Source organism: Mandrillus leucophaeus, unplaced genomic scaffold (assembly GCF_000951045.1).
Source record: "Mandrillus leucophaeus isolate KB7577 unplaced genomic scaffold, Mleu.le_1.0 Scaffold27, whole genome shotgun sequence".
Taxonomy (NCBI): Eukaryota; Metazoa; Chordata; class Mammalia; order Primates; family Cercopithecidae; genus Mandrillus; species Mandrillus leucophaeus.
In genome coordinates, this window is record NW_012102809.1 from 2,997,955 (window position 1) to 3,011,120 (window position 13,166).

The 13,166-nt window shown below is 41.1% G+C and overlaps 1 protein-coding gene across 1 annotated transcript in view; it reads right to left on the reverse strand.

Moving 5' to 3' along the window:
• Nucleotides 1–4,242: 4,242 nt before the first annotated feature.
• The window catches only part of SERPINB9 (serpin peptidase inhibitor, clade B (ovalbumin), member 9), a 23,974-nt gene continuing 15,050 nt past the window's right edge, over nt 4,243–13,166 (reverse strand). Inside the window, exons 3-7 of the mRNA XM_011984541.1 lie at nt 10,436–10,573; nt 9,778–9,895; nt 7,847–7,989; nt 6,290–6,445; nt 4,243–5,053 (exon numbers count right to left, since the gene is read on the reverse strand). Of these exons, the coding sequence (XP_011839931.1) occupies nt 4,646–5,053; nt 6,290–6,445; nt 7,847–7,989; nt 9,778–9,895; nt 10,436–10,573 (963 nt within the window). The 3' untranslated portion in view covers nt 4,243–4,645. The remainder of the gene's footprint in view (nt 5,054–6,289; nt 6,446–7,846; nt 7,990–9,777; nt 9,896–10,435; nt 10,574–13,166) is intronic.

Below are 13,166 nucleotides of genomic sequence, written 5' to 3' on the forward strand. Positions count from 1 at the left end.
ATGCAAATACTTATGTAGATCAGACATCTAAAAGTGAAATGCTGGCCCAAAAAGAATGTCCATTTAAAATGGAAAGGCTGCCCACTTCCTTTCAAAAACCCTTAATCCACATTCCCACACACAAGGTAAGGATGCCTGTTTTCTCATATGCTCACCAACACTGGATATTATCAATCTCTAAATTAAAACAGAGCAGAACAAGAATTTCTGTCATGATTGTGCACTCTGTGTCTTGGTTCATTTGTGTTGCTATAAAACACACACACACACACACACACACACACACAAGGCTGGGAAATTCACTGGCTCACAGTTCTGCACACTGTACAAAAAGCATGGCACCAGTATCTGCTTCTGGTGAGGCCTCAGGCTGCTTCCACTGATGGCAAAAGGTGAAGGGGAACTGCCATGTGCAGAGATCACACGGCAATAGATCAAAAGCAAGAGACAGAGGGCAGGGGTCAGGTTTTTTCTCAGGGGAACAAATAAAGCCAGAAGTCACTCATTACCTCGAAGATGGCACCAAACCATTCATGAAGGATCTGCCCCCATGATCCAAATACTTCCCATTAGACCCCATCTCCAACATTGGGGATCATGTCTCAACACGAAATGTGGGGGTACAAACATCCAAACCATTGTATGTTGTCTCATAATGGCTAGGTAATGCAAAACAGACAAACACAAAACAATAAACAAAAAACAGACACTAGAGGCGTATCAGTTAGAAGGGATGTCCTCTTTCTTATTTGCATATACCATTACATACATAGTAAAGATCATTTGCCTACTGCAAAATCATATAGCAGAAACTCCAAGATGATTTACTGAAAATTCTTAAATTACCAAAAGAATATACCAAATTGGTCATGCACAAGATAAATGTATAAACGTCAATGGTTTACTTATATGCCATCCATAATCAGGTCGGGGGAAATGCTATTGTTTAAAATTGTTACTAAAATTTAGAAATAACCATAACAAGAAAAAAAAAAAAAAGATGTGTAGGATTTATATTGAAAGAAACTCAAAGAAAAAAGGTCTTAATAAAAGTAGTATAACAAAAGGGCTTGAATAAACGGAGACTCTTCTCATTTTCCTTAATGAGACGACTAAACATTGTAAACACATCAATTTACCCAAGTAATTTATATGCTTAATGTCATGCTCACCCTTCCCCCCAAAAAACTCTCAACAAGTTGAAAAAATTACTTGGGGTATTAAAAAATTATTCTAAAGTTCACTTAGAAAAATAAAGATGGAAAAATAGGAATGAACACTAGGGAAAAATAGATTTACAAATAATATCCAGAAATTGGCTATTAAGAAATAAATGAAATTATGCTTTCTCCTGAATGTCAATAACACAAAATCAAATTCCATGTGAATTAAATCATTACAAAAATAAAAGTTTAGAGGAAAAAATAACTTTTATTTAACTAGTTTATGAATGGAAAAGTACTTGTAAGAATGGAAGTGGTGTCAGAAATCACAAAGGGAAAAATCTAGATTTGATTATAGAGGAAAACAAAATGCTGTTTATTAATGAAACATCGTAACAAAATTTAAAAGGCAATACAAGAATGAGAAAAAATATAAGACGGAGGGATAATATCTTTAATAGGCAAAAAGATATGTAAAAACCGAGTAGAAAAGTAGGTGTGTGAATGACAATTCATAGCGGAGGAAATTCAAGAGCCAATAAATGCATAAAACACTTTCACCACTAATGAAAGAAATGCAATAAGTATCCGCATATGATACATAATATCATATTATGTATGATATGTATCATATTATGTATCATATGCATAATATCAAAAGATACTGAGCTAGGGCTAGGCTCAGTGGCTCATGCCTGTAATCCTAGCACTTTGGGAGGCCGAGGTAGGCAGATTGTTTGAGGCCCGGAGTTCAAGACCAACATGGCCAACGTGGTGAAACCCCGTTTCTACTGAAAAATACAAAATTAGCCGGGTGTGGTGGCAGGCACCTGTAATACCAGCTACTTGGGAGGCTGAGGCAAGAGAATTGCTTGAATCCAGGAGAAGGAGATTGCAGTGAGCCCAGATCATGCCACTACACTCCAGCCTGGGTAACAGAGTGAGACCCTGTCTCAAAAAACAAACAAAAAAAAACTGAACTAGGCACTTGACCTCCAAGATGTCCACTTGGCCACTTGGCTCTTTTCCAAGTGTACTTCACTTTCTTTCATTCCTCCTCCTCTAAAGTTTTAATAAACTTTCACCCCTGGTCTAAAACAAACAAACAAACAAACATCTTTCATCTCATTTTTTACTGAGCATTATCTATCAAAGGGACTGGATGTCCCATCTAGTTTGTACTTTAGTTTCTAGCTCATTACATAAGAAATGCAAATAAAAAACACAATGAGATACCACTTCACATCCACTAAGATGGCTATAACATATTTTTTTTAAAAAGGAAAAGGAAAATAGTAAGTACATTCGCATTGCTAGTGGGAATGTAGAATGGTTCAACTGCTGTGGAAAGCAGTTTGTCTGTTCCTTAAAAAGCTAAACATAGAATTACCATATGACCCAGCCGTTCCACTCCTAGACGTATACCCAAGAGAATGCAAAATAGGCACTCAAACAAACACAGGTACACAAACATTCACAGCAGCACTATTCCCAATAGCCAAAATAGGAAACTACACAATGTCCATCAGTGAATGAGTGGACACATAAATTGTGCTATAAACACCTAGTACAATATTATTTGGCCATAAAAATGAAGTGTTGATACATGCTCTTATGTAAATAAATCTCAGAAACTCGTGCTACGTGAAAGAAGCCAGACACAAAAGGTCTCAAACAATTCAGTTTATATGAAATATGAAGAACAGATAAATCCATAGAGACAGAAAGCAGATTGGTGGTTGCCAGGGGCTGGAGGAAAGAAGAAATGGAGCGTTATCTGCTTAATGGGATGGGGTTTCCTTTTAGAGCAAAATTTTTTTGGAACTTTAAATAAAGGTGGTGGTTACACAACGTTGTTAACAATACTAAACGGCACTGAACTTCTCACTTTAAAATAGTTAATTTTATGTTATGTGAATTTTACCTCAATAAAAAAATTCTTAAAAAACAATAAACTCAAGTGATATCCAGCCATTAAAAAAATAAGTTACAGGCCAGGTGCGGTGGCTCATGCTTGTAATCCCAGCACTTTGGGAGGCCGAGACGGGCGGATCACGAGGTCAGCAGATCGAGACCATTCTGGCCAACATGGTGAAACCCTGTCTCTACTAAAAACACAAAAAAAATTACCCGGGCATGGTGGCGGGCACCTGTAGTCCCAGCTACTCGGGAGGCTGAGGCAGGAGAATGGCCTGAACCCGGGAGGCGGAGCTTGCAGTGAGCCGAGATCCGGCCACTGAACTACAGCCTGGGCGACAGAGCGAGACTCTGTCTCAAAAAATAAAAATAAAAAATAAGTTACACAGCTCACATATAACCCACTTACTTATTACCGCACTATGAGGGGCACCCAAATATGTAAGACAGAGTCCCAACCCTTGGTTGTTGGAGGACTATCTAAGGATACAGAGATTAATAAAAATAAAAGAACTACCAAGAAAGAAGTGCCCGCCATCCTGGCTAACACGGTGAAACTCCGTCTCTACTAAAAATACAAAAAATCAGCCGGGCGTGGTGGCGGCGCCTGTAGTCCCAGCTACTCAGGAGGCTGAGGCAGGAGAATGGGGTGAACCCCGGAGGCAGAGCTTGCAGTGAGCCGAGATCGCACGGCTGCACTCCAGCCTGGGAGACAAAGCGAGACTCCGTCTCAAAAAAAAAAAAAAAAGTGCCCTCCGAGTGCAAAATTTGTACATCTGGTTGTGGAGAAAGGAAAAACTTCTCAAAGAAGAATTTGAAATGAGCTTTAAGTGTTGAATGGGATTTTTACTGTTAAGACTTAGAGGTAGAGAAATACAGTATCATAAAGAAAGATGTGATCCCTACAAGAGGATTACATCATACCTTGAAAGACATTAAAGAGTCCAACCTGGTCATTGTCAAAGCTATGTAAGTTGGGCACAGAATTGAAGACCAGGTGTAAAAGGAGGATAGCTCTGTCCCCTTTGCATCCCCAGTGCCAAATGCAGTGTTTGGTGCGTGGTTGGTTATTGGTAGATGTCAACAAGAAAAAAAAAGACAAAATATACGTGTGCACTTTAAAACCTTTTTTAAAAGACTAAGCACCAGGAAATCTATAAACTAGTAGCAATATCTAGCAGCATTTATTACCACTGAGGCAGTGGGTTAAGGCATGTATTTGAGGTCTCAGGAAAGCACGGGGTCTCCAGAGTGAATTGCATGTGGAATTCTAGAAGAACTTTGCTTGCCATCCTATGGGATTTGGGCTGCAATTTTAATACAACAGGGAATCATTATGGTCTATTTTCTCAAGATTCTGATTAAGTAGGATAAATGAGTGGTCAGTATGTAAGAGCTGAGTGTAAAGCATCACGAACTTATGCTGGCAAATCATGAGGGCAGACAGGTAAGGAATCTGCCCTCATCTTTGCACTTGGCTTTCTAGGCCCATCCTCTTGGAGTTGTAGTGGGGATCTGGGGACACAGCAAGAGGGAAATGGCTGAGTGCAGAGTAAGTGCACCCTTTATGGAGATGAGAACCTGCCACAGAACAGAAGGCTGTTGGCTCTGTTGTGCCTGATGAAGAAAAGGAAAGGGTGGTCAGCACAGAACCTCGGGCCAGATTCCATGCAGCACTCTGCAATCACAATGCAGCCTGAGGCTGCTGCTGCCTCGGTGCCTTCTTCATTAACCTCCACAAAACTCTTGTGCACGAACTTGGACAGACACAGGTCTCCCTCCGCTGACATTGCCGACAAGTCAGCCTTGCCCTGTTGGAAGGCATCGACCATTCCCAAACGCCGAAGCACAGATTCCATGTCATAATCCTCTTGCAGTTTAAATTTTGGAAGGAGAACTTCAACCTCAGTACTCTTCATACAGTCTGGCTTGGTCCAGGCTGTGAGTTTCTCAAAAGTGAGATTTTTTTCCACCTGAAATACCAGAATTAGACTTTAAGATTCCGACTTCAGTGCACATCTACAAGCACACAGGCACTCACACAGTCCCCTTCCTCCTCTTGCACGTAGGTGTTGTTTGTTCATAGAGGATCAGTGGCCCCTTCATCTGCCAGAAGCTTGTGAGCGCTCCTACTTGTCCTATGTCCCATGTGCCATCCCATGCGCCACTTCCTTGACAAGGGGGAGAGACACCAAGCAGCCAGAGGCAGGAAGGCTGTGGCTGTCCTCTCCTTATCCAGCAACTCCAGAGACATCTTGTATTGTGACCAGCGTCAATGCCCAGGCGACTATGTTTGCTTTTCAGACATAGTCTTTTTAAAGACAACAAACCATTGCTAGTAAAGAAAAGGATTGGAAATGAAAGGGTTCTCAGTGTGAGCCACTCCAACAGGATTATCCGCCCCAGATGAGATTCTGCATAGTTTCCGGAGCAGAGCGGTTACAGTCAGGCAGGTGGGCAGAGGCAGAGCCAATGGCTGCTGCGCACACAGACCTCTTAAGTCATGGGGTTCCACTGCCTGCCATTTGCCATGGGTGACTCTCTCACCCCAGGGATCCATGCTGAAAGGAAGCCGAGTGCCTGGATGTGCCATCAGAGGCTGTCTCTGGTCCCACCCTCTGAGCACTGGACTTCACACCTCCCTGGATGCCACGATCCCCTCTCCCAGCCTCGTTAGGTGAAAGTTAAGACTTCCTCATTCTCTATTTCAGGTTCTTAGACTTTCAAAGCATAATGCTAAGAATGATGATTATAATAAAGGATCATATTTGTAGAAAGTTTACTATTTGCCAGGCAAGGTGGTAAGCTTGTTACCTGAATTACCCACAGTTTATCCTCATCATAACCCTACCGGGCAATAACCCTAAGCTGTCATTTATGCTTTTACAGTTAAAAGTCTGCCATTCATCAAACTAGCAGGATTTTTATAAGTTTCCTCCTACCGGATTTATTTTAAAAGGCATTTTAACCGCCCCCTACCCCTTCTAGCGATGAAAACACAGAGGACTGAGATGTGTATGTAATTTGGCAGATCACGCAGACAATACTGGGAAAAGTCAGCCTTGAACAAAAGTTTGAACCCAACGCCAAGTGCCTGCACAGTGTGCGTCTGCCACATGGCCAACTCGGAAGGTAAATACAAGAGGTGCAAGTGGTGTTCGAGTTCTGCCCGCAAAGGCGTCCCTGGGTTCTTCCCGCCCGGGTCTTACCGTGCTGAGCTCCACGCCGTCGTCTGGCAGCAGCACGAGCAGGCTCAGCTCCTCCCCGGCGTAGGGCAGCTCCAGCAGCTGCGCGCGCACCTCGCCCACGTGGGCGAGCTTAAACGTGGCCTCCTGATACATCATCTGCACCGGCCTTTGCTCCTCCTGGGGGAAGGATTATTAAAAGAGGCAATTAAAAGTTTCAAAAGAGCTGCAGTTGCCTCCGATAGTGTTTCCAGCACCTGTGATGGAAACCGCCACATTCATGACTCAATTAACACACACACACACAAAAAAAGTCAACCAGTTCCTTCCTATCATCACTGCAAGCAGACACAGTACTACCCTGGGAAAGCTTTTATTCTGCAAAATAAAATGTGATACTCTGCATTTTCCAGAGGAGAAAGATTTTTCTCATTTAACTTGTGCTCAGCAAATAGATCTAAGAAAACAATATAATCAAATGAAATTAAATACAAAGTTGTTTTGATTTAATTAGAAAAAAATGTGTGTTGTTTTTCCTATTTACCCAACCCAACATATGAGAAAAAAATCGTAAAGTGGGATCAAACTTGTAGTTCCACAAGAGCATGACAGGGAGTTTAAATGGGTACACTCTCTCAGAAAGAGTGAAGACCTACGACCTACGTATATAGTAATCTATTTTAACCCAACCTTTTCAATTATGATACTCTAAGGAAATAACTTTTTTAAAATACAGAAGAGGCATATGCACACAGAAGTTCAGCAAAGTATTACATTTACTAAATTCACTTTTAAAAATTGATACAGGTCATCTATTATAAAAATTAAAATCATTCTAAAACCAAGATTAGAAGAATTCTCCTCCTCCCGCCTTTGCAACTAGAGAACTAATTGTTTTTAAGTTCAAGTACACCTTACAAAAAATGCAGGAGGGTTACCTGCTTTCGTTTTCTAATTGCATTAAAATGGTATCTTTTTAGGGGCTGGAGGATTATGGAAAATTATTCTAATGCCTGCCTTAATTAAGTTTTACTTCAATGTCAAAACTAAGGTCTTTGTCATGAAGTTTTAATATTAAAAAGCTGGAAATACTGAGTTAATGATAGTTAACAATTCAAATCAAAACTTACTTTAATTTTAAAAATAACTAAAGACATATGTTTTCACCTTCTCTCCCTCTACCCTGCCCTATACTGCCCCTCACTCCCACTCCCACATATCACACTACCTTAACACCTTTTTTTTTTTTTTTGCTTTCTAGCCAAGTAAATTGGGCTTGAAGGAAGATCTTTAGTTTCCAAAAATAGGTGGCAGCAATGGTTTATAAGAAATTATCAAAGGTAGTTAAGAGCAGTGATAAAACACTACATATATATATTTTATATATATATATATATATATGCAGCAAATATCTTTTATTCCTTCAGTTTTTTTCTACTGAGTTAAGAAATTCATTCAGAAATACTTTAAGTTTCAAATTCCCTTTGGCTTACACTTACGTCACTTATTATTTTACAAAGTTAAATCTTTCCATTCAACTTCTTCATCAAAGTAGCAAGATGTTAAAAAGCATCCCCCTACCTGCTTTATTTTAAAAGGCATTTCCCTTGTGTACGTTTCGTCAAACTGTTCATCCCACTTTCCTTTGAAGTAGACGGCATTGACAAGAACCAGTCTGGTTTCTGCATCAATGGAGCTACCCGGCAGCAACTCTTCAATTTTACCTTTCAAGAAAAGTAGAGACTACGTTCAGTTGCTTTTTGTAAGAACCTGATGTATTCGATGATCCTGGATGACTAGTTGAGAAGCAAACTTCTGTTTCCAAGTTTGCTGACTGTGGGTTGTTACATACAGAAATAAAAACAGCACGTGTGAGTGGCGTTCATGATTACCGACACCTTGAGAACATCCACCAAGTTGAGGATGGTGAAAGACACCTAAGTCACTCGAGGAAAGTAGGTTGGTAGAAAGTAGAAAAATTACACCAGGTTGGAGAACAAGACCAGCAGGAAATGTGATAGGCTGAAGGGGTGTTTGTCTCACATGGTTAAATGGAGTGTTTGACCCAACCCTTAGTGATCACACCCAGTTCTAAGCTGGATGGCTCAAAGCGAGAAGAGCTGACACTGGGCACATGGGGAATTTCTAGAAGCTTCTGGAGGAGATCTTCCTGCCGAATCCCCTCAACAAAGCACCAGACATCTCTGGAAAAGAGAATGTGGGCAAGCAAAGATCACCCCTTCTTTCCCTGGAGATCAAGTGGTACTTTTTCAATGAACTGAGAGCATCCCTGCTAATTCGCTGCCTCAAGAGAGCATCCGTGGCAAATACTCCAAGCAGGAATGGGGGAACAATTGCTGAGACTTTAAGCGAAGAACATCTCCCAGTCTTTCCCGTCTCATTTATTCACAGAAATAGAAATGTTCCTAGTGGTACTAAGCATCATTGGTGCAGAGGAGTCTGCATCGTTCATCAGACCGTCATTGGTCTTGGAGGCCAAGACTGGAACACGTCACTTTCTGAAACGTGGATGAATAAGGTTCAACCCCAAATGGAGGATATTTTCAGTCTGTGGAACTGATCAGCCCTGAGAGAGGGTCTGCAGTTAACCAATCAAATGTAGGCTTCGCAAGACAAACTAAAGGAGCTTATGTGGAAGACATGAAAAATCAGAAGTGACCTTAGCAGGTAAAGGTGATGGTGATGGAGGTCCCCCAGAACCTAGGAAGAGGCAGCCCAAGTGTATACCTCAGGCAACATCTGTCCGTCAATCTCCTTCTCACAGAGACAATGGAGCCACCTGACATGTGAATGTTACAGGCCAGGGAGAGTATATTTTAATGTAAGTTATTAAACTGGAAACCTGGCCTGAGATTCTTTTGACATTTGTTTTTTGTTTGTTTTTTGTTTTTGAGACAGGCTGGAGCACAGCGGCGTGATCTCAGCTCACTACAACTTCTGCCTCCCAGGTTCAAGTGATTCTCATGTCTCAGCCTCCCAAGTAGCTGGGATTACAGGCATGGGCCACCACACCTGGCTAATTTTTGTATTTTTGGTAGCGATGGGGGGGGTCTCACCATGTTGGCCAGGCTAGTCTCGAACTCCTGACCTGAAGTGATATGCCCACCTTGGCCTCCTAAATTGCTGGGATTACAGGCGAGAGCCACCATCCCTGGCCCTCTTTTGACATTTGTATCAGCTACTCTGGTCCTGGGAGAATACACAAAAGTAAATCTCTGTTGTTGAAAACCTGAATGTCTGATCAGAACCTTTATGAGTCCATCAAGGTTCAGTATGCCAGGAGGCCCTGCCAGTCAACACTACTCTGACCATCTGAAACACCCGTGAAATTAGAGGGGCCGGAGTGGAGAGGTGGAGGTGGGTGAGGAGAGACAAAAGGAGGGATAGGAGGGAGAGGAGGAGGAGGGAGGATGTAAGAGGAGGGAAGGAGGAATAGGGAGAGCTGCAGGAGGAGGGGTTGGGAGGAGGGTGGAATAACTTGTCATTCTGACCTTCCGTCTTCTTTGAGACCCAAGTGTTGATGTGTTCCCTGGACTCCTCTGCAGCTTTGATAAAGGAAAGCTCCTTCAGCTCAGCATGGTAGAATTGAAGACAGGATTCCTTAAACGTCTTTGGAGAGAAAAACGTTCAGTGAGGCTACATTGCTAAATACAAATGTCAACAAACTTCCAAAAATTCTAAATATGTTATCTTTTTTTAATAAAAAGAATACACAGAACTCTTTAAAAGTGATCGTATTAAGATATGTTAAAATATCAGAGTTTGTGAATAGGTATGCATTGGACCCTGAATAACCAGAAATGAACTTGAGAATTTTACCTCTCAATTTTACCTTTCAAGAAAAGTAGAGACTACTTTTGGAATACTAATGCAAGGTATAATTATAGAATTGTGGTCTTTAAAGAAAAGAAGTTTAGGTTGGGCATGGTGGCTCACATCTGCAATCCCAATAGGCAAGAGGATCACTTGAGACCAGGAGTTCGAGACCAGCCTGGGCAACATAGTGAGACCCCATCTTAGAAAAAAAAAAAGTACAATTTTTTTAATTGGTTAATGTAAGTTTCTCAGTTTCTCTAGGGTCTTTCTCCCAGACTCTATATCACCAGATATGCTGAATACAACTTTTATTGTTCTATTGATTCAACTTACTGAGAGAAATTGACACGTTTTCTCTCCAAAGAGCCTGTTGGCTGTTCTCAGCAGATACTGTGTGCCAGGCTTGTTCACTTCAGCGAGAAGCGACTGGAAACCCCGATGAATGTCTTCCTCTGTGTTTAAAGAAAGTGCCTGTTGTGAGAAATAATTTCAAAGTTATCAAGATAGCTCTTTGGTGGATGGGGAAAGGAGAGAGAGGGGACAGAAAACAGGCGAGTAAAAGATGTAGCCATCCTGCCTGAATGGATCTCACTCGTTTAAAGGTGAGTAACAGGAAAAAAATGACAAGGGTGAGAAAAGCTCATAAAAGAGGTTGTGATAAAATCTGGCATCCAAAGGAAAATATAAATGTGCCCTAAGTGGTGGGAAAATTACCTCTAAAATTTATAGAAAAACAAAAAAGATGCAGTTAAAAAGTTAAAAGCAGAAAAAATGCAAGGAAAAATAGACAGAAATACAACCATCAGAATCCTCAAAAGGAAATAAGGATATTAAATGAGCAATGTGATTAATAAGACAATAACACAGTTATTAAAATTGTACCCTATAGGGACTATATGTGTGTGTGTTACTTAAATATTTCAAAAAATATAACACATATTGGACCATAAGAAAAGTCTCAAAGTCTCAATACATTCTGAAATACAGAAATTATATAGATTATATCCTTTAACTTCAATGTAGTAACAAAAAATCAACATTATAAACAAAATGCCAACAAAATGAAAATGACATACAAAATATTACTGAAAACACTTTTCTAAATAATTAACTCTTCAAAGTAACAATTACAATACTCTTCCAGGCCAGGCACAATGGCTCATGCCTGTAATCCCAGCACTTTGGGAGCCTAAAGCAGGAGGATTGTTTGAGTCCAAGAGTTTGAGGCTAGTCTGGGCAACATTGCAAGATCCCATCTCCAATTAGCTGGGCATGATGGTGTGTGCCTGTGGTCCCAGCTACTTGGAAGGCTGAGGTGGGAGGATTGCTGGAGCCCAGGACTTTGAGGCTGCAGTGAGCTGTGATCGAGTTGCCACACTCCAGCCTAGGAGACAGAGCAAGACCATGTCAAAAAAAAAAAAATCCCTCTTCTAAACAATTATTTAAAATATTCTTCTAGGCTGGGCACAGTGGCTCATGCTTGTAATCCCAGCACTTTGGGAGGCCAAGGGAGGCAGATCACTTGAGGTCAGGAGTTCAAGACCAGCCTTGCCAACATGGCGAAACCCTGTCTCTACTAAAAATACAAAAATTAGCCAAGTGTGGTGATGCTTGCCTGAAATCCCAGCTACTTGGGAGGCTGAGGCAGGCGAATCACTTGAACCCAGGAGGCGGAGGTTGCAGTGAGCTGAGATCACACTATTGCACTCCAGCCTGGGCAAGAGAGCAAGACTCTTCCTCAAAAACAAACAAACAAACAAAAAATATTCCTCTAAATAAGTATACGACAAATAATTTAGAAAATAATCAAAATATGGGTGATATACATTAGACCAAAGAGTTCGGCCAAAGATAAGTTAAAACATAGCATTGTTTTCGATATTACCAAGAAAGTAATAAAATGCTAAAACTTTACATCATTATGTTAGAGAAAATACAGAAAAACTCCTAAGGAGTTTTGGAACAAGCACAAAATGATCAATGAATCTAAGAACTGGTTCTTTAAAAGAAAACACACATACATACATAACAGACAACCACCCACCACATATTTAAAAAAGCACTCCAAAGGAAAGTTGTATGTGAAAAAGAGGTTACAGCAATATAAACAGAGGGAATGTTAAAACAAAAACGCTATATAATTATTTTCAATAAAGTACAGATTATAAGTTACCAAATGCCAGTCAAAAATATGAATATTAGCCAGGCATTGTGACATGTGCCTGTAATCCCAGCTACTTGGGAGGCTGAGGCAGGAAAATCACTTGAACTTGAACTCGGGAATTGGAGGTTGCAGTGAGCTGAGATAGCACCACTGCACTCCAGCCTGGGTGACAGAGCGAGGCTCCATCTCAAAAAAAAAAAAACAACCCACAGAATCTATCAATCAGTCACAATGCACAATGAATGAACAAAAAAAAGAGAGAGAGAGAATTACTTCTAAAAAGGCTTAGATGATCTTTTGAGGGATGTTTTTTCTAATATTCAAGCAATTTCTATTTCTCATGCAATACACACTGTTCTATAACATAGAAAAAAGAGGAAGCTGCTAAATTTATTTTAGACAGCTCATAGACTATTGATAAGAAACCCTGTTAAAAATAGAACAAAACCAAAAGCTAAGACCAATTTCACCCAAGGCTGTGACACCACTATTACTATTCACAGCCAACACATGTTGAGCACTTGCTTTACATGGACTGTCTCACCGAATCTTCAGATGAGCTGAAAAACATAGTTATGAAAGTAAAGATACCATATAATCACCAAAGTACAAAATGTCAAGTGAAAATGGGGAAATAGAACCGGGCGCGGTGGCTCACGCCTGTGATCTCAGCACATTGGGAGGCCGAGGCGAACGGATCACGAGGTCAGGAGATCGAGACCATCCTGGCTAACACGGTGAAACCCCGTCTCTAAAAATAAAAATTACCCTGGCGAGGTGGCGGGCGCCTGTAGTCCCAGCTCCTCGGGAGGCTGAGGCAGGAGAATGGCGTGAACCCAGGAGGCGGAGCTTGCAGTGAGCAGAGATCACGCCACTGCACTCCAGCCTGGGCGACAGAGT